Source organism: Heloderma suspectum, chromosome 3, assembly GCF_057233095.1.
Source record: "Heloderma suspectum isolate Gila_16-S chromosome 3, 16-S_ref, whole genome shotgun sequence".
Taxonomy (NCBI): domain Eukaryota; kingdom Metazoa; phylum Chordata; class Lepidosauria; order Squamata; family Helodermatidae; genus Heloderma; species Heloderma suspectum.
This window is the reverse complement of record NC_139460.1, coordinates 154,464,111-154,486,571: the sequence shown is the minus strand read 5'-3', so window position 1 is coordinate 154,486,571 and position 22,461 is coordinate 154,464,111. Positions and strand designations below refer to the sequence as shown.

At 42.1% G+C, this 22,461-nt stretch overlaps 1 protein-coding gene across 1 annotated transcript in view; it reads left to right on the top strand.

The window, feature by feature from the left end:
- Positions 1 to 22,461, top strand: part of UGGT2 (UDP-glucose glycoprotein glucosyltransferase 2) — a 98,823-nt gene that overhangs the window by 14,654 nt on the left and 61,708 nt on the right. The window contains exons 6-10 of the mRNA XM_084844748.1: positions 5,393 to 5,489; positions 5,957 to 6,029; positions 8,903 to 9,003; positions 12,518 to 12,617; positions 17,613 to 17,673. Coding sequence (XP_084700874.1) covers positions 5,393 to 5,489; positions 5,957 to 6,029; positions 8,903 to 9,003; positions 12,518 to 12,617; positions 17,613 to 17,673 — 432 coding nt within the window. The remainder of the gene's footprint in view (positions 1 to 5,392; positions 5,490 to 5,956; positions 6,030 to 8,902; positions 9,004 to 12,517; positions 12,618 to 17,612; positions 17,674 to 22,461) is intronic.

The following is a 22,461-nucleotide window of genomic DNA, read 5'->3' as shown; positions in this document are numbered from 1 at the left end:
TTTGGGGGACTAGTGGACTAAGGCAATACCTATTCCCCTACATTGTGCTCCAATGCATGTTTACTCAGACGTAAGTCCTGTGTGTCCAATGGGTCTTACTGCCAGGTAAGTGTGCATAGGACTGCAGCTTTAGTCATCGTTTTAATGCCTGGCATCCACAGTCACCAGACAACATAGCTCATATATTTAGCATCAGCGGTGCTGATCAGCTGTTCATCACTGAGCATCTTGTTCCAAGTCTTGGATTTTCCAAAAGGTTCTGGTATCGCTCTCGCAAATTGATTAGCTGATCTCTCAGAATCAAGCTCTTCCCCTGTCATCGGGGTCTGTTGTCTTCAAATATAGTATGCTGTTGTTGTTGTTCAGTCGTTAAGTCGTGTCCGACTCTTCGTGACCCCATGGACCATAGCACTCCAGGCCTTCCTGTCCTCTGCTCTCTCCCGGAGTGTGCTCAAGTTCATATTCATTGCATCGGTGATGCTATCTAGCCATCTCATCCTCTGCCGTCCCCTTCTCCTTTTGCCTTCAATCTTTCCCAGCATCAGGGTCTTTTTCAGGGAGTTTTCTCTTTGCATTAGGTGGCCAAAATATTGGAGCTTCAGCTTCAGTATCTGTCCTTCCAATGAGCACTCTGGGTTGATTTCCTTTAGGATTGACTGATTTGACCTCCTTGCAGTCCAGGGGACTTGTAAGAGTCTTCTCCAGCACCACAGTTCAAAAGCATCAATTCTTCGGCGCTCAGCCTTCCTTATAGTCCAGCTCTCACAGCCATATGTTGCTACTGGGAAAACCATAGCTTTGATTATATGAATCTTTGTCAGCAAGGTGATGTCTCTGCTTCTTACTATGCTGTCTAGGTTTGCCATAGCTTTCCTCCCAAGGAGCAAGCGTCTTTTAATTTCATGGCTCCAGTCACCGTCTGCGGTGATCTCGGAGCCCAAGAAAATAAAATCTGTCACTGCTTCCATTTCTTCCCCTTCCATATGCCAGGAAGTGATGGGGCCAGATGCCATGATCTTAGTTTTTTTAATGTTGAGTTTCAAACCAGCTTTTGCACTCTCCACTTTCACCCTCCACAAGAGGCTCTTTAGATCCTCTTCGCTTTCTGCCATTAGGGTGGTATCTAGGGATGTACGAAGGTCACTTACCTTTTCGAAGGGTGACATTCGTGGGGGGGGGAGGCGCTCCGTCCCTCCCCCCGAAACTCTGGCCTGGGGGAGGCGCTCCGTCCCCCCCCCCCGAATCCTGGCTGGCCAGCTCCACTCTGCAGGGATTCTGCAGAGCTGCCGGCCGGCTCCGCCAGCGGCCGGACATCCGGCCGCTGGCTAGCAGGGATGCAAATGGCGGCGGCTGTAGCCGCCGCCGTTTGCATCCCTTCAGTCAGCCGTGATAGGCTACGTAAATGTTTACGTAGCCTATCACAGCTGATTTAAAAGAAGGAAAAAAAACGTGCGTACGCAAGTGGCGGCGCCCATGGGCGCCGCCATTTGCATTCCTTATTTTGGCATGTCTTAGTCTATGTAAAATTTACATAGACTAAGACGGCGAAAATAAGGGGAACGCAAATAGCGTAGCGTCTACACTATTTGTGTTCCCCTTATTTTCGCCATCTTAGTCTACGTAAATGTTTACGTAGACTAAGACGTGCCAAAATAAGGAATGCAAATGGCGGCACCCATGGGCGCCGCCATTTGCGTACGCGCGTTGTTGTTGTTTTTCTTTTAAATCAGCCATGATAGGCTACGTAAACATTTATGTAGCTTATCACGGTGTTTTTTAAAAATCTAGCCATGATAGGCTACGTAAATCTTTACGTAGCCTATCACTTTTTTTGTTTTTTTAACTGGAAATGGTGGCAGCGGCAGCCGGTCGGGAGACTGGCCGCCGCAGCCGCCACCGCCGAACCGCCGCTGCTGCCACCAGGAAGATCTGCCCAAGATAAGTCCCGTCCCGGGGGGGCGGGGGGGGCAGACCGTTCCGCCACCGATTTCGGCGGGCCGAATGCGCTGGCATTCGGCCTCCCCGAGATTCGTGGCGGAATTCTCTTGACATCCCTAGTGGTATCGTCTGTGTACCTGAGATTATTGATAATTCTCCCGGCAATCTTAATTCTGACCTGTGATTCATCACCCAACCCGGCGTTTCTCATGATGTACTCTGCATATAAATTAAATAAGCAGAGCGACAATATACAGTCAATGAAGCAGAAATACACATTTTTCTGGAATTCTCTTGCTTTCTCCATGATCCAGCGAATGTTGGAGATTTGATCTCTAGTTCCTCTGCCTCTTTGAAACCCAGCTTGTACTCCAGTAGTTCTCAGTTCACATGCTGCTGAAGCCTAGCTTGTAGGATTTTGAGCATAACCTTGCTGGTATGTGAAATGAGCACAATTGTACGGTAGTTTGAACACTCTTTGGCATTGCCCTTCTTTGGAATTGGAAACTGACCTTTTCCAGTCTTGTGGCCACTGTTGAGTGTTCCAAATGTGTTGGCATATTGAGTGCAGCACTTTAATAGCATCATCTCTTAGGATTTTAAATAGCTCAGCTGGAATACTGTCATCTCCGCTAGCTTTGTTGTTAGTAATACTTTCTAAGGCCCACTTGACTTCACTCTCTAGGATGTCCGGCTCAAGTTCAGTGACCGCACTATCATGGCTATCAGGGACATTCAGATCTTTCCTGTATAATTCTTCTGTGTATTCTTTCCACCTCTTCTTAATCTCATCTGCTTCTGTGAGGTCCCTGCCTTCTTTGTCCTTTATCATGCCCGTCTTTGCACAAAACGTTCCCTTGAGATCTCCGATTTTCTTGAAAAGATCTCTAGTCCTTCCCATTCTATTGTTTACCTTGATTTCTTTGCATTGTTCATTTAAGAAGGTCTTCTTGTCTCTCCCTGCTATTCTCTGGAACTCTGCATTCAGTTGGATATATCTTCCCCTTTCTCCCTTGCTTTTTGCTTCCCTTCTTTCCTCAGCTACTTGTAAAGCCTCCTCAGACAGCCACTTTGCTTTCTTGCATTTCTTTTTCTTTGGGATGGATTGAGTTGCTGCCTCTTGAACTATGTTACAGACCTCCATCCATAGTTCTTCTGGCACTCTGTCTATCAGGTCTAATCCCTTAAATCTATTCGTCACCTCCGCTGTATATTCATAAGGGATATGATTTAGGTCATACCTGAATGATTCAGTGGTTTTCCCTACGTTCTTCAATTTAAGCTGAAATTTTGCGATAAAAAGCTCATGATCTGAGCCACAGTCAGCTCCAGGTCTTGTTTGTACTGACTGTATGGCGCTTCTCCATCTTTGGCTGCAAAGTACATAACCAATCCGATTTCGATATTGACCGTCTGGTGATGTCCATGTGTAGAGTCGCCTCTTGTGCTGTTTGAAAAGAGTGTTTGCTATGATCAGCGTGTTCTCTTGGCAAAACTCTATTAGCCTTTGTCCTGCTTCATTTTGTACACCAAGGCCATGCTTGCCTGTTATCCTGGTGATTTCTTGACTTCCTACTTTAGCATTCCAAAAGGACATCTTTTTTTGGTGTTTGTTCTAGAGGGTGTTGTAGGTCTTCATAGAACCGATCAACCTCAGCTTCTGCGGCCTCAGTGGTTGGGGCATAGACTTGAATTACTGTGATGTTGAATGGTTTGCCTTGGATTCGTACTGAGATCATTCTATTGTTTTTGAGATTGTACCCCAGTACTGCTTTTCCCACCCTTTTGTTGACTGTGAGCGCTACTCCATTTCTTCTAAGGGATTCTTGCCCACAGTAGTAGATATGATGGTCACCTGAATTAAATTCGCCCATGCTTGTCCATTGCAGTTCGCTGATTCCCAAGATGTCGATGTTCAGTCTTGCCATCTCATGCTTGACCACCTCCAGCTTACCTTGATTCATTGATCTGACATTCCAGGTTCCTAAACAATATTGTTCTTTACAGCATCGGACTTCCTTTTCACCACCGGACACATCCACAGCGGAGTGTCCTTTCGGCTTTGGCCCAGCTGCTTCACTCTTTCTGGCACTACTTGGAAATTCCCTCTGCTCTTCCCCAGTAGTATATTGGACACCATCCGACCTGAGGGGCTCATCTTCCGGCGTCATATCTTTTAGCCTTGTGATACGTTCCATGGGGTTTTCTTGGCAAGAATACTGGAGTGGGTTGCCATTTCCTTCTCCAGTGGACCACATTTTGTCAGAACTCTCCACCATGACCTATCCGTCTTGGGTGGCCCTGCACGGCATAGCTTATGGTTTCACTGAGTTACGCAAACCCCTTCGCCACAACAAGGCAGTGATCCATAAAGGGGTCAAATATAGTATAGCATGCTACAATTAACAGGAATGACTGGCTTCAGATGGTTTACATAGTATACACACAGTCAGTCATAGGAAAACTGATATAGCTGGGGAACAAGTAACTCGGGAATTGTTTTATTGAATATTATTTTTTACCCTTTTTTGAAATTCTGAATTGTACTGGTTTTGCATTGCATTTTCCTATTGAACATTATGTAGATTTACATGTTCTATATACATAGAAATTACCAGCTTCTCCTTTAGTTTGGTAGTCCTCTTATTTTCCAGTTTCCTGAGGTTGTCTTCTCTGCCCCACCCACCTCCCAATCCTAATCTGGTTGACAGTAGTGAAAACTGTCTTCTAGAATGGCCCTTGTGGTGGGAGTTTTTACCCTGTACAATCACAGATCTCACTCCACATGTATATATCACATGCATATAGTTAAAAAATATCAAACATGCTCTAAGTTAATGCTGAATTAATTGGACCCTGGCATTCATTCACAAGGCCTAATTGTGAAGTGAGGTGGCCCTGATGTTTTGTGATTGTAGCCACCTGAGCTGGGCATGAAAATTTTGTGGTACAGCCCAAAAGGCTGGGTTGGATCCAGACTTAGTCACACTTAGAGTAGATTTATTGAAATCAGTGGGACTTTAGTTGGTCATGATTAAGTCAAATTCAATTATTTTAATGGGTCTACTCTTACTATAACTAAATCTGGATCCACCTTAAGTGGCCACGGATAGCATGGCTAGATGCCTATAGTGTCCAAACATCAAAAAACAATTTCAGGTCCACACTTTAACAACCAATAGGAAAATACTAATTCAGACAGTGGGAACCTTACTTTTGGGAGCAGAATTATCAGAGTATATAGTTCTACTCCAATCAAATATCTGCTACAATTTAATGGTCAATTACTTGTTATAGTAAAATAAAATTCTGATCTTATGCATATTTACTCAGAGTTCCAACTGATTTTGACGAGACTTGCTTTGTAGTAAACCTAATTTTGGATGTTATTTAGAAATGGGCAGCTCTTAGCACTCCTTTTTTACTTTCTTTTCAAAATGATGTGCTCAACCAGAAACCTATCTCTGAGAAGATGTATTTGTCTGGATATGGTGTGGAACTTGCAATAAAGAGCACAGAATACAAAGCGGTGGATGACTCTCAGGCAGAAGGTACATTTTTCGCTTGTGTGTGGTGTTACTGGAGACATTATCACAAAATATTTGGCAGTGTCTAGAATTTTGAAGGCAGTAATCTTCTGCATGGCCCCATTGAAGTTAATGGAAAATGTCTTATGGGGTCAGTAATTCACCCAGTATTTGTTTTCCTGACACACACCATTGGTTGTGATTGCATTTTGTGGGATATGGCAAAAGTAGCCACAGGCATTGAGAATCAATACAGAAATATACATCTGTAATTTTTTTGTAGATGGGAGCCTTTACAGAACAGAAAATACCTATTTTCTAACTGTACACTAAACATGATCTTCCTCCTTTGTCATTTGTTTGAGAACTTGTCTAATTTCTTTTTTCTCATTTTAGGAAATATATAAGGTACTTTGATAGAAATATTTGTCATTGTAATAACTTCTGCAAAGTGAACATATTGTCATATTTTGTTCATATGCCATGTTTAGCTACAAGAAATGTAACAGAGGAAGAAGGCAATGAGGAAAATGAGATCCAGGGATTTTTCTTTGACACATTAAAGTAAGTTGATAATTGTAATTCCATACATTCGTGGATTGTTTTATAAACTTGCATTTTAATGCTTAAAAGAAACCCATTGCAAAATCAGCTGATGAAATTATACCTGTTTATGAAATGGATTCAAATTAGTAGTTACAAATGCCTTGAGGTATATAATAATTGCTCTTGAAATGTTAGTTTTGACAACTGTCACGTTTTAAGATTAGGCTTTTGTCAAAGAATGGTTGCAGATAGACATTTCCTCTTGTGTAAATTTTTAAAGTGACCTTTAAAAAGGGAGGAGGCATTTAGTTTGGACTACATCTAGATAACACTGTGATAGGTTGTTTTTATAAACATCTTTTATTTTCAATAAGAAGATAAACATGAAACACCTTTTGTACTGGTATGCTTAATTTCTCCTAGCTCTCATTTTTAGGAACCGATTTTATTTCCAAATAAAACTTCATTAAAATAATATCACATGAATCTAAACTCAGTGTATGACCTGCAGGCCATTATCTATCTCACGGGAGGGCATCTACTTTGGGTCTGGGGGCTAGATTACCACCACAGACCAAGCTGGCAGGCCTGATGACATCAGGGGATAGTGGCCCACACCTGAAGCCCAGCTTCTCCCATGACATCAGCTGCCCCACCCACTTTTAAAAAAGGAAATTCTCCATGTAGAGAGAAGCATGGATCTCCTTGCTTCTCTATGCACAGTAAAAGGCACTTGGCCAGGAGTCGTAGGAGCCAGCTCAGGCTGCTCCTTCCCATGCTGTTCGTGCCCCAGGACACAAACGTGGTGTAGAGGAATTCCCAGCTTATCTCCAGTCTCTGAAGATAACAAATAGCTTCCCCTTTTGTGCTGCTCACCCTTAGGGGACAGGCCCCAGGGAGGAGCTTGGGGAGGGCAGGGGGCGGCCCCCATATAGGATGCTCAACCCTCTGCAGGTCAGATTGGGTCCCAGCGTGGGCCAGAGGTTGCTCTCCCCTGATCTGCATCATGGATGGCCTACTGAAGGGCCCATTTGCCCTCCAAATCTGCCCCTGACAACTCCGTTAAAGTGTGGTATAAGAATTTGCTCATTGATTTCATATACACTTTATTGTATTGATACCTCTTGCACGTTGTGTAAAGGTAAAAGGCCCCTGCCAATCTGCATCTTCATGGGCTCTTTGAGGAAGCACCTGTGTTTCTTCATGCTCCTCTTTTCCCCAAACTGATGGCCCCCCAATGCATGTGCTCCCATTTTGTGAAGCCTTTATTGCTCCGCAGTACCAAGGGCACCTTAAAGAATATAACTGTAAGTGTCTGATCAGATCCTCAAGCAAGTATTTGATATTGTGTTTATTTCCTATTTTAACACTTTCCTTTACCATTTCTAAAGCAATATCTGAGGGTTTCTGCTCTCCCTTGGTGAAGTGAAGGGTGCAAGAGAGGCTGAAACTGACAAAATCAAAAGAGAAATAAAACTTATGATGAAAAACACTGCAATTAACTCTAAAAAGTAGGCTGAGAATTTCCCAGCGTCTCGTTTGGTCTTTCCTAGGGAAGGGAGCTGAACAACTTCTGAACAGCCTCTGCAGGCACTTCTCTGGTTTCTCTTCGTATGGATGTGTTGGAAGAGCAGCAACATCACAGGGCAATCCTAACGCCTTCCCCTGAAGGCTGGCTTAAGGGAGTTAGGGTGGAGTGGAGGAGCTCTGCTGGCAGGGCTGCCCATCTGCCCTGGTGGTCCCATGGAAAAACCTTTAGGTGATGGAGGTCCCATGGAAAGCCCCATAGGCATAGGAGGGCCCGTAGATGTAGGAGAACCACTGGTGGTCTTTCTTCCAACAGTAGGGGCCAAATCAGCACATTCTGGAGGTAGGTTAGGGGTGGTCTTGGGTCTGTTGGATCCAAAGTCCTCTTCCTCTCCCCCCATGTTCCCAGACTGGGCACCGTGACTACACCAGGCTTTTGCTGACATAGGTATTTTCTACCACTGAGAGGCTGTAGCTCAGTGCTAGAGCACATACTTCCCATGCAGAAGGTCCCAGGTTCAGCACCCGGCATCTCCAGATAGGGCTGAAAAAACTCCTGCCTGAAACCCTGGAGAGTCACTGCTGCCAGTCAGTGCTGACAGTACTGGGCTAGATGGACCAAAGGTCTGGCTCAGTATAAGTAAATGGAGCACGGAGAGGGTGAAAAGGGGACTTTCCTAGGGGCAGGGAGGAGAGTGTGGAAGCCCCTTTACATTGCTTCCTATGGGGTCTCTTGATCTGTTCCCGCCCCATCTCCGAAGCCCCAGCTAGATGCACAAAATCGCACGTCTAGCAAAGAATCCAATGCATGCATTGAATAGTTGCCAGCTTACTACTTCAGATAGGATCGCACTCTCAGTCATCTGTGTCAAAGCAAATCTGTGTGCTTTGATTATATATGTTGATAAGTGCTAACCATGGTTAATGGTAGCCAGCATTTGAAAGTTGCTTCACACACTTTTTATGAGCTGACATCATGATGGCTTAGAGAAAAGCATTAAAACTCTCTCTCACACACAAAATGTGTCTTATTGGATTTATTTATTTGATTTATACCCTGCCTTCCTACTAAAAAATGGCATTCAAGATGGCTTACAAAAGCAATTTAAAATAGATTAAAACAAAAACACACATTAAAATATAATAAAAATGTAACAGTTACAGAATAAAAACAGCACCCAACCCACAGATTCACTTACAGGCCAAAGGTCTTCTTGAATAAAGTGGTCTTTTGCCTGCCATCAGAAGAATAGCATGGAGGAAGTGAACCTTGCCCCCCTTGGGAGGGAGTCTTAACATCTATTGAACTGTAATCTCCTCCAAGAGCTGTGCAGTGTTGACTTTGTTTACACTTTATAACCCAGGCAGAACTATCCTGACCTCAAAGACAATCTGAAAGAGCTGAGAAAATACCTCATTGAAAGTTCTGATGATACAGACCCTTTGAAGGTGTGGGAATTGCAAGGTATTAACCATTATACTGGTTGTTGTCTTGGTATAATACAATGGAACTGCATGCCAATGATACTGAAATCAATTTAACAACTGCAGCAGTTTTTTGTTTCATTCTCTGAGAGGAAAATGCAGGAAGTACACAATGGAAAATACTTTTATACACACACAGCTTTTTTCATGAGAGATAAAAAGAAAATGGGAATCCTTTGCTCATACATGCTCAAGATTGGCTGTTGTGTTTAGAATCTGGCTATTCAACATGCTTTGTTTGCCATGTTGCTTAAGGAGTCTCTGCCAGAACTATATTTTTAGAGTATGGCTGGGTTCACACAACACAACAACCCACGCTCAACCCATATATTCAAGATGGGTATGGATTGAAGAGTGGGTTGTTGTTGAAGCGTAGGTTGTTGTGTTGTGTGAATGTGAAGGACTTAGAGGATACCCACAAAGCATAGGGGACATGTTCAGTGCACAACATCCTTGGATAGTCAGAGAGGTGGTAAGATGACAAAAGACTAAGGGAAACCTAGTCCCTTTTTATTCTGATTTGTCAGAGGGTGGAGGGGTGACTGCCTAACCAGTCACAAAAGTTGCATGTGGACGAGAAGTCCTACTTATCTCATTTTGCCTAGCTAATTGAAATTAATGTGCTAATTGAAATTAATGTGCTAATTGAAATTAATGTGCTAATTGAAAAGTAAGGGGCTAATTAACCAGGAGCCAGCTCTGGCTTCCTGTTTTGTGGAGCAGGAAAGATGTGCAGTAGATTATGCAGAGCCTTAGCTTCCATCCTGTAGTTTTCTGAAAGTGACAGATCCTGGGGTAACAGGTCTGCGTTACAGACAGACTCAAAACGTCTTGTCCTGGCCTCACTGGAAGAATAAAACACCAAGGAACACCAGTGTGTATATTTTTTCTTCTGTGAATCTATTTTTAACTAAACAGTTTTATTGGTGAACTGCAGCATCAAATGAAAAAAAAATGTACATAAATGTACAGAGAGGAGAAGGGGGAAGGAAAGATGTTAAATCTTCCTATTCTGATGACTTCCAGGAGGATATTCTGTGGCTGAACTCACTGTAGTACAATTTCTCTTTACTGGTTCTATTAATGTGGCACAGGAGTAGGCCATGAAGTGTTATCATAGTAAAATAAAAGCCCTAATACTACTTAAAAAGCTATTTTGTGACATATACAATATGTTGTGGATGAAGGAAATTGACCATGAAGCTTGCAGAAGATTAGGCTTTTTTCCCCGTAATACCGTGAAGGTTGCATGATATGATGCCTTTCTCCCTTTCAGCATTATTGGTAGCTGTTTCTGATATGCTTTTATATTACATATGGGAGGCTATTTTTGAAACGGAAATAAGGAAGCAAATTTATTAAAGAAGCTCCAACTTATTGGCCTCAATCCAACTAAAGTTCATCAGGGTTAGTTAGTTGCAACTAAAACTGTAATCCTATAGACACTTACCGGGGAGTTAGAATCGCTGAACTCAAAGGGACTTAACTTCTGAGTAGACATGTATAGGACTGAGCTGTCAATTGAGTTCTGTTGCTTTCAGTGGGAATATACACATCTACTTAGAAGTATGTCCCATTGAGTTCAGTGGGGATTATGCCCAGATCAGTGGGTGGAGGATTGCAGTCTTGGTCATTGCTTAGTTGGATGGGGGTGGGGAGAAGAATGGTCTTGTGTCATTAATGACTTTTAAATCCACATATAGTTTTGGTGAATTAGATTCATTTGGTTTATTGTATAAGCCATCAGAAATCTATATAAAATAAGCTTATTTTTAAAAAATCTGATTAAGACATTTCAAGGATTGGTTACAGCTTCTTGTATCTAAAGTTAAGTATAATTATGGCTGTGTGTTCCCTGCAAAAAAATGTTTCAAAAAGGTCTTGCAAAAGGCCGATCCAAATCCTGGGCTAAAAGCTGTATTCTGTAACCTGTATAAGTGATGCAGATTAAGCACATTGGATTTCCCCCCTGATTTTGCATGATTGATACTATTTTGCCTACTTTATTCTGATTCTGCTAATCAAGGGGAGTGGCATCTACTTATACAGGGGACTGAAGTTTCTCCCCAAACATTGCAGATCTTATCTAACCACCCTTCTGCCTTCTAAGATTTCAGTAACAGTTGCCTGCACAGTTTAAAGCATATTGTGAAACTTACTCTAGAAAGCAAGAATACTCAAGGAAGCTGAATTATATGGGTTTTCTGCACTCCTGTCAAATTGCAGTATTCAATCAGAACTGACTAATACATGCAGATGGGGTTTTAGTGCTCAGAGGTTTGGGCAGAGGCAACAGCAGTTAATGCCAGTACTTCAGCACAGTTTGGCCCTGGACAGACATTCCTCCAAACCATGATTTGGAGGATTGCAAACCACCACATGCTCCATCATTCCTTCCTTGGGTCCCTGTTTAGCACATATGATCACTTACCAGTTCAGATCAGTGCAAGCAAATAGTTAGCACTTCGCTTCCAAACTAGAATCATTCAAGGGCTAACCACTGTTTGCTGACATGAATGTTACAACAAACTGTGGGTAGCACTAGACAGGAGCTGGAGAGGGAAGTTGTATGGGAAGGTGGAAGGAGCCTGCAAGCCTGCAGTTAATTCATAAGCTAGAGCATGGGCAGGCAACCTTTTGGGACCATTGGCTCATTTCACTACTTGAGAAAGTGCCTTGGGTACCATCACAAAATGGCTGCCATGAGAGGTGTAGCAAAAGGCAAGTAACCCAAAAAGTCTGAGCACAAGGCAGAAGTGGGATCTGAGCCCCAACATACTAAACAACTCATTTGAACCCACAGTTTTCAGCCCTAACAGAAAACTGTTTCACAGAAATCTCAGCTGCCGGTAAGAAGATGTGTTAATTTTAGATGTGTTAATTTTTTTCTAAAAGGAAGAGGGGTGGAGTACCTTCGCAGGTGCCAAGACAAATGTCTGGGGGCACCACATTGCCTAATCCTGAGCTAGAGGATTGGCTGAATAGATCATTTAAAGCAATTGCAAGCAAAACAAGTTTAATAGTCTACTACAGGGGTGAGCAAGCTGAGATCCTCCAAATGTTTTGGCTTACAATTCCCATCAGCTGTTCCCAGCATAGCCAATGGGAGTTGTAGGTCACAACATCTGGAGGGCCACAAGTTGCCCACCTGTGGCCTTCCACAGTAAGTTATATCTAAATAGGTTATATAATTAATTATAATTGCATCTCTGTCCTATACAAGTTTATAATATTTAAAATTTTGACTAATGTTGACTAATGTTCTAAAACTGTTTTTATGTTGGCTGTTGAAGATGCGATGCTCCCAATCTGGTCACCATGGCTAAGGAATCAGGAGTATTTCTTTCTCTCCCCAAATTCTACCTGCCAGCCTTAACCATGGCTAAGGCTTATGTAGGCATTAACCTTAAACGTGATTAATACAGGGTTTGCTATTAACTAGGGTTTGGAATTGAGCTCTGAAGTTCTTCAGTGATCCTTTTATTTTCTTACAGACCTTAGTTTTCAAGCAGCCTCTCGAATTCTCTCTGTCCCTGTTCACAGTGCAGTAAAGGTAATGAAAGACATCGCACAAAACTTCCCAGTAAAAGCCAGGTATGAGAATACTGTTTAGTTCTGATATACTCAAGTGAATGTCTCGAATTTATTATTTTTTATCCCACTCTTCTTCAAGGAAGTCAGGTCAGGGTACATGGCAGCATGCGCGTGAGGTAGGGTAGTCTGAGAGAAAATGTTTGGCCCAAGTTTACCCAATGATTTCCTCAAGTCAGTGGTCGCTTGAACCCAGGCTTCCTCAGCCCAGGTCCAGCACTCTGTCTACAAAACCACAATAGGACAACCATTCAACAATAGTTCCTAGCCTGGTTAACCTCATGTACCTGTGCAAGTTATTTGTGGCCTTTAAAGTAAAAAACAACTCCCCCCTAAAAGACCAAGTGTGTAATCTGGGAGTCCTCCTGGACTCTATGCTAACTGGGGAAGCTCAGGTGGCTGTGGTGTCCAGGAGTGCGTTTTACCAGCTTAGGTTGGTACACCAGTTGCGGCCCTATCTGGAGAGGACGGACCTTGCCTCGGTTATCCACACACTAGTGATGGCCAGGCCAGACTACTGTAATGCATTATACAAGGGACTGCCTTTGAAGACAGCCCGGAAACTTCAGCTGGTGCAGAATGCGACCACCTGAGTGTTGGTGGGGGAAAGACGATTAGATCAGATAATGCCTATACTGTGCCAGCTGCACTGCTTACCAGTGTGTTTCCAAGCCCAATTTAAAGTGCTGGTTTTGACCTTTAAAGCTGTAACGGTTTGGGACCACTACTACTTAAGGACCCCCTTCACCCAGATCAGCCTGCCCACACATTAAGATCAGCAAGAGAGGCCCTTCTCATTTCCCCACCTGTGAGGTCAGTTAGGTGGGTGACTACTCGAGAGGGGGCCTTTTCCGCAGTAGCCCCACACCTCTGGAATAAGTTGCCTTCAAGGGTCCACCAGGCCACGTTATTGTAGGCTTTTAGGAAGGCCCTGAAAACGTACTACTTGTCTCTGGCGTTCCCCTGGTTATGTTTTATCATATTCGTTTTTATTATATGTGTTTGTTTGTACTCTGACTTGGGAGAACTTCTGCCGTGAAAGGCGGCCATGAAACATTTTAAATAATAATAAATAACTTACTTTTATAAAGCTTCCCTGACTTGTTGCCTCCTTGGAGGCAGTTGTTACCACAGGTGACCAGGCAAATGGGTTTTAAAAAGCCTGATTGAGAGTTGGTAAAATTCAACAGATAAAAGGAATCCAGTATACAGATACACACATTATGTCTCAAATGGCCCATTGGGTGCAAGATATCAAATTAGGGAACATAATCATTCAGGTTGCAGTAATAGGCAGATCGTTGTCCCCTTTCTATACCAAGAGATTACTCATAACAGCAGATATACTACCTCTTGAATGTTCATACAACTGGTATCGTGTTGTGAGAATTCCTTTATTACCAGACATTGTCATGATTGTGACTGAACTTTTTTAATAGCCCTTTTCACATTAAAGTGTTTTACCATTCTTATCTCATTTACCCTCACTATATCCCTGTGATCTACCTTCACTACAAAAGCCAAATGCCTTTTCCTACTGTTTTGACAAAAAACTGGTGATGGCTATAAACTGCCATGTCTTGAATCTCAAATACCTTTTGGTGCTTATTTGATATTACAAGGCACAGCTTGTTGTAGCTTTTGAACTATTGTGACAACCTTGGACATGAATAAGGCAGCAATGAGAATGTACTGTTGTTGTTAGACATGACCAGTAATTTCTGTCATCTTGCAAAAATGTGAATAATTTTCTTTGTTGACATTTGAAAACGTCTTGTATAAATTTTATATGTGTGCATATAACAACTGTCGAAATGGATGCTTAACTAAAATACCACTCTCCATCAAAAGCCGCTTGTGTAAACCCAAGTAGTTCTTTGGGGCTCAGCGATTGGAAACTTACCTCAGGAGCTATTATGGGACACCTTTATGATATTTTTCAAACACATCAAAGTCCTTGAGATATCACAGAATAGATGCAGTGTCTCTGTAGTGGGAATACAGGAACCTATCTTTTCTGTAATATGAGAAATGGCCCTAGGAGTGATACTAAATTCTAAATGTTGTGGTTTGTCTTCCATTAATGTAGGTTCAATAGAAGGATTCAGTTGATGTTGTATGTTGAACATATATAACAACTTGGTCAAATAGGAAGTAAAACTCCTCCTGCTATAAACGTATTTTAAATAAGTCAAAAACCCATGTTGCAATTAAAAAAAAAAATCAATTCTGAAGAAAGCCCATTAGGGTTATTTTGCAAATGGAAAATCAGTGAATCTGGTAGTAGATTCTCCCAATTTACCAACTAGATAAATTGGTTTACCTAGACCAACTGATGGCCTGCAGAAGAGCAATTATGAATGGCTCCTGCGGCCGTAAAAATGTTGCCTGTAGTTGTTCAGTCGTTCAGTTGTGTCCGATTCTTCGTGACCCCATGGACCATAGCACGCCAGGCCTTCCTGTCCTGCGCTCTCTCCCTGAGCGTACTCAAGTCCATATTCATTGCATCGGTAATGCTATCTAGCCATCTCATCCTCTGCCGTCCCCTTCTCCTTTTGCCTTCAGTCTTTCCCAGCATCAGGGTCTTTTCCAGAGAGTTTTCTCTTCGCATTAGGTGGCCAAAATATTGGAGCTTCAGTATCTGTCCTTCCAATGAGCACTCAGGGTTGATTTCCTTTAGGATTGACTGATTTGACCTCCTTGCAGTCCATGGGACTCGTTAGAGTCTTCTCCAGCACCACAGTTCGAAAGCATCAATTCTTCAGCGCTCAGCCTTCCTTATAGTCCAGCTCTCACAGCCATATGTTGCTACTGGGAAAACCATAGCTTTGATTATGCGGACTTTTGTCAGCAAGGTGATGTCTCTGCTTCTCACTATGCTGTCCAGGTTTGCCATAGCTTTCCTCTCAAGGAGCAAGCATCTTTTAATTTCATGGCTACAGTCACCGTCTGCGGTGATCTTGAAGCCCAAGAAAATAAAATCTGTCACTGCTTCCATTTCTTCCCCTTCCATATGCCAGGAAGTGATGGGGCCAGATGCCATGATCTTAGTTTTTTTAATGTTGAGTTTCAAACCAGCTTTTGCACTCTCCTCTTTCACCCTGAACAAGAGGCTCTTTAGATTCTCTTCGTTTTCTGCCATTAGGGTGGTATCATCTGCGTATCTGAGGTTGTTGATAATTCTCCCGGCAATCTTAATTCCGACCTGTGATTCATCCAACCTAGCGTTTCTCATGATGTACTCTGCATATAAGTTAAATAAGCAGGGCGACAATATGCAGCCTTGTCGTACTCCTTTCCCAATTTTGAACCAATCGGTTGTTCCATGTCTGGTTCTTACTGTTGCTTCTTGACCCTCGTACAGGTTTCTCAGGAGACAGGTAAGGTGGTCTGGTACCCCCATCTCTTTCAGAATTTGCCACAGTTTGTTGTGATCCACACAATCAAAGGCTTTAGCATAGTCAGTGAAGCAGAAATAGACGTTTTTCTGGAATTCTCTTGCTTTCTCCATGATGCAGCGAATGTTGGCAATTTGATCTCTAGTTCCTCTGCCTCTTCTAAACCCAGCTTGTACTTCCGGTAGTTCTCGGTTCGCATACTGCTGAAGCCTAGCTTGTAGGATTTTGAGCATCACCTTGCTGGCATGTGAAATGAGCGCAATTGTACAGTAGTTTGAACACTCTTTGGCATTGCCCTTCTTTGGAATTGGAATGTAAACTGACCTTTTCCAGTCTTGTGGCCACTGTTGAGTGTTCCAAATGCGTTGGCATATTGAGTGCAGCACTCCTTAAGAAACAGTTAAGAGAGAAGACTCCACAATTTAATGCTATGGCTTTATTTTGGATTTTGTATGTGAAGTGCCACCAGAAAGCTACTCAAAGACTCGATGAGGCACTCATTTATATAAATGTTATTGTATTGCTACCTCATGTGCATTCTGCCAGTCTTCCTCTTAGATGATTGTTTTTGGGAAGCACACTCTTTTCTCAGCCTTCCAGCTGATGAGTTCACTCTGTCAGAGCAATATGCTCTGTTCATTCTATGTTAATTCTCATTTATTGTGATTTGCTTTGGAGGCTTGTTGTCAGGCAGAAAAGTAGGACATAAATATTTAAAATAATATCCATAAAGCTCTTACTGCTTGATACCACCAATTTTATTAGAGAGCCTGACTATATGAGGAAGTTGGATTGGGCAGTGCAATATTCTTCCAGCTCCCAGATCTCTGTCTGGGGGATAGAGGACCTCCTGAGAAAACAGAAGTTGGCCATCTCTAGTATAAGTTGAACCAGCCTTCCTCATCCTGGCACCCTAAAAATGTGTTGGACAGCAGCTCCCATAACTCTCGGCCAGCATGGTCATTGGGTCATTGGCCATGCTGGCTGAGAATTATGGGAGCTGCAGTCCAATACATCTGGAGGGCATCAGGTTGAAGAAGGCTGGATTAAATGTTTACAGTTTTCTAACAGCCTATCCTTGGTAAGCTGTCAAATCCCCATAATTTTCATCAGAAGAAATGGGACTGGTTTGGGCATACCATTAAACCATACTATAGTGCTACACACATCAGTTTGAGCGAGTTGCTGGCTTCTATGCTCCCATTCCCTGCTCCTCTTCATGCCCAACTGCAGGTCGTTTAAACCATAGTTTATTGAAACCAGCCAAGTTCAAATTGTGGTTTTTGATCCTAGCTTGTTTCAATAAACCATAGTTTAAACTAACCACAGTTTCTGGTTTGGGCATAATGATAAGCTAACGTTAGTTTAAACCAGGAAGCCAGTGCTTCTAATCTCATTGTGTTTCTGTACTGGAAGAGGCTAGGCAAGGGTGGAACATGCGGACCCAAGTCTCACCTAGGCTTGTCCGTGTAACGTAAAATTATGGCTTAGCAGACTCCAGGCCATGGAGTATTTTATTCCCTTGAAAAGATAAGATGGAGACGGGGGGAATATTCAAACAGAGAACAATTACTTGATGTCTGAATTTAATCTTTTTCAGATCCCTGACCAGAGTGCTAGTAAACCTCCAAATGCGAAAAGAAATAGAGGAAAATCAAAAGGTTGGTTCAGGTTCTTTTTATTATGCAAAATTAAATAATTAATTATACTGTGCTGGGTGGTGCATATTATCATGTAACTCTGAAATTCTTTTGGATATATTCTTTAAATGCTTCTATCTTTTCAAAAACTGTATACTTGCTAGTCAGTTGCAGCGTTTACTGCTCATTATATCTTCTCAAGTAATGCATAGTCTGGCCTGCTTAGCCAAGCTGCTGAACATCTACAGTTCCAGCTAAAGTAATTGTTGAAAATCAGGCCATTAATGTTCAAATGATGCCTTCAGGGGTTGAGCTTTAACTTTGAACTAAGCAGCTTTAATTGACCTCTGAAGCTGAACATAAATCGGTTCGACACACAAATGCCGACACACGGTGATTTATACATTTTTCTGCTGGGGATGACTGAAGGTTATACTTTGAGCTTTTGGCCTCCAGTGCATAAGTCCTTTGAGATCTGTTCTTTAGTGTATGTTTTAACTTTGTTTCAAGGTACAAGCCATTAACTTATATTAATGCCTATCCTCCCATATCAGATCAATATTACAGACTTGCTGCCTGTCCCATTCTGAACGCTTTTGAAGAACGCCCCAATATTTGTGAGGACTGCTACGTAGAGGACTCATTTTCTTATATAGTCCATGTATCCAGGGGATAAAGCATTTGTGCCACCTTTCCCTTTCCCCCCCTCTCATATATAAAATACGTTTGACTTGCTACTTGCAAAGGTATGAAAATGTCAGGTGTCTGTGCTCAATGCGTGGATGTCAAGTGGGCAGCGTCAGTGGTACACACTACATGGATGGGACTAACCACAGGGCCTCACTGTTCCTTATTCATGCTGTTGTGGAAATCTCTTATTCATTTTGATATACCTATTAGTGAGGCTCGCCTTGTATATGTACTTACTATCTCTCACTCCACTGTCCTTAATGGCACTCGAAGTCTGCTGCCCGAAGTAGTTGCTCTTCCTTGCCCTTCATCAAAATCCTGCTAGGTCTCTATACCCCTATATCTTGCAAGAAGGAAATGTGTATGTCATTGAAACCAAGGGGGGCATTTAGATGTCACACTACACTGTGGTTTTGCGTTGCAAGAATGAGCAGGCTTACGCACACCATCCTGCAGCAATTAGAAACTTCCAATTCTGATTTAGTGGCAAACCATAGTTTTCCAGATTCGAATGGAACAACCTGTTGCTATACAGAGAAGAAAAGTTCCTAATCATCATTCATGCCAGCTTTTACTCCCTCCCCCTCTGGAGACTCAAGTTGGAGGATCGTGCTCGCTTGTTCTCATCATATAGCTTTTATGTCTGGATGCCCTCAAAGAATCTTGTGGCACCTTAAAGGCTAACAGATTTATTGTGGCATAAGGTTTCATGGGCTAGATCCCACTTCATCAGTTCATTTTGCCACAATAAATCCGTTAAGTCTTTAAGGTACCACAACAAGATACTTTGTTGTGTTTGCTGGAACAGGCTAACAAGACTACTGCTCCATATATTTTAACAGCAATTCCTTATTTGGATTTAGGATTGCTGATTGCTGAGTTGGAACAGTTTCAAGTTCCTGTAGCCCTTGAGAATGTGTCATGCTCATGCTCAAATGTTTCTCTTTTGTGCTGTTGCAGTTATTGGCTTCCTTGGGTTTTAGAATACTCCTTCAGTTTCAGTTTTTAATTTACATCTTAAAATGGATGTAACTCATAGGAGAGAAGTATTTGATTAAGGCTGCAATTCTAAGCTCAGTTATAGAGAGAAGTCCCATTGAATTCAGTGGGGCTTATTATTTCTGAGTAAAGATGCTTAGCATCAAGCTGTAAGTTCCGTTCCGTAGATGCTTCAAAGCAGGACTGAACTTCACGGCCATGAAAATCTCTATTAAGTAGCACACTGTTTTTCATGCGTTCCTGACACTTTTACGTGGTTGATCTAAAACAATTACTCTTTTTTTTAAAGCCCTGGAGCTATTTTTTCTTCCAGCCATTTGATCTTTTTAATAGGTATCTTTTAGTGAATTCCTATTTAAGTTTTCCTTTTTCCCCCCCTTGCTGCAGATTACTCATTTTTATTAGACTGCAGCAGCTGCACAAACGCATTGTAAAATAGCATCAAGTGCTGGTAGTTAAATAGCTCTTAAAATAGATCTGAATGCATTTTGATGTCAGTCGTTCTCTTTTGGAAAATCCTGTTAGCTAACAGAAGAATTCTGAGCCTTTCTTGCAAGTGTCACATCCAAACTAATGTTTGAGTAGGCGGTCTAATATATTTTCAAAAATTGCATCCCCAAAATGGCAAATGGGTGTGTGTGTGTGTAATTTCCCTATTCTGACTTGCTATGCAAGGCAGCCTTCTCCAACCTGGCGCCCTCCAGATGTGTTGGACTACAACTCCCAGCATCCCTGTTAGCACTGGGAATGATGGGAGTTGCAGTCCAACAAATCTGGAGTGTGCCAGGTTAGGGAAGACTGACGCAGGGGGATTAAAACAGAACTTTGAGGAGAAGTGTTGAAATAAAATGTCAGTTCTTTTGAATACAGATAATGAAATTTGTGATAAATTTGTCTGTAAATTAAACCTTGCCACATCCAGTTACATTGTCTCTGAGGACCACATAGTTTGGGTGCACAGAAACACCATGGTTAAAAAAGCAATCTCTTTTTTGTGTGTGTCTGAATATAAATTTGGCAGCTATTAAGACATCAGTGGTACAGCAGAATAAATTGTCAGGCACATTTTTGAGCTAGAGGATATTCGTCTAGCAGCAGGAGAGGCATGATTTCAAGCTGTGCAGAACTGAAAGATTCCCCTCTAAGATAATGAAAGTTGAATAAAAAATGCAATACAGGAAAGAGGCTAAAGGCTATTAAGGATTGAAAAGTATATGGTGATTAGATGCAGTCAGAATAGCATTCAAGAGTAAGTAGCTATGTTATAGAAGGTTGTAGGTGTTCAAGCCTAAATAATGCTTCAGGGTATAGACTGGTCTTGTTATATGCAAAGACACGATTGCCTTCAATCACATTTGCCCTAGCCATGCTTTGTTGGGTAAGGCATACTATGACAACCATTTTACAGATGGAGAATGGATAGAGAAGGGGAAGTGCCCAAGGCTGTCATTGTCTGTAAAGCAGAGCAGGGATTTGAATGCAGAACTCTGAGACCAAATTCCTCACATTGGCAAGGCAAATACTTTTTTATTCAAGCAAACCTTTGGTACATATGCTGGTCTGTTGCCGAAGGAGTTTCTAACAGTTGGGTGCTGTCTACTTCATTGTTGTTTTTTTAATGTATTTATTTTAATGTTGTGCTTTAATCAAGATTCTGTTTTTAATCTCTGTTTTATTATTATTAGCCTCCTTGAACTGCATTGGAAAGGTGGGATATAAACTGTAATACAAAATAAAAATAAACACGTCTTTATTTATTATTTTCACTTTATATCCCGCTTTTCTGCATACATTACCCCAAGCCACTAATAGTAATAGTTATTGAATAGTAATTATTCAGTAACTATAATAACATTCAGTGACAGCTTTATAAAAGACAATTACATTTTAAAAAAAGATAGGATCAGGTAAAACCTATCAAAGATAGCAATGTGCAATGGGCTTGTCTAGGCTAATGGCTAAGCCCCATGTGGTCTAAAGGGATGGTGAACCAAGTTAATTTAAGTTGGAAATTACTCTTGGATTGTGTTGATCTAAGGGAATTTGTAGTGGTTGCAGCAGTACCCAGACTGCACACATGGAGGTCTTTATGTACATCCAGTATTCAGTCTACTCTGTCTGACACTGAAGAACAGGCAAGCTGTTCATTACTGGGAAGTTAGGTGAGGCCATTTTTTAATAACATCTTGACTATCTCTTGAGATTTTCAGGGCTTCTGAGTAAAGGAGATTCTGCATTCAAAGCACCAATACTGCTGTTGTTACTATTCAGTTTTGACTGGTCAGAATTAAATAATGAACATCATGGTAAGATGCGACATGGGAAACTACCATTGTCACAGCAGACAAATGGGTATACAAAAAGCGCTGTTGACAGGAGTCTGAAGCAGCCTTCCCCAACCAGGCGCCCTCCAGATATGTTGGACTGCAACCCTGATCATCCCCAGCATGCCCTGCCGTGCTGGCTGGGGAGCTGTGGGAGTTGCAGTCCAACACACCTAGAGGGCACCAGGCTAGTTTGCAGGTATAAAACATTAAAATCAACCACACCCAATCTTCCACTGCCTTTTTTACAATTGAAATTGTCACAGTTGTTAATTTGTCTCTGTAGCAGGTGAACCTCTTGTGTCTGATGGCATTGTCTGTAGTATCCTACTTGCCCTCTTTAAATGTTAACTGAGACTTTGTCATAGTATTCCATATCAGGAAATTGTATTTATTAAGGCAGGGACCTAACAGAAGCAGATGAGATTAAGAAGAGGTGGCAAGAATACACAGAAGAACTATACAGGAAAGATCTGAATGTCCCTGATAGCCATGATAGTGCGGTCACTGAACTTGAGCCGGACATCCTCGAGAGTGAAGTCAAGTGGGCCTTAGGAAGCATTAGTAACAACAAAGCTAGCGGAGATGACAGTATTCCAGCCGAGCTATTTAAAATCCTAAAAGATGATGCTGTTAAAGTGCTGCATTCAATATGCCAACAAATCTGGAACACTCAACAGTGGCCACAAGACTGGAAAAGGTCAGTTTACATTCCAATTCCAAAGAAGGGCAACGCCAAAGAGTGTTCAAACTACCGCACAATTGCGCTCATTTCACATGCCAGCAAGGTGATGCT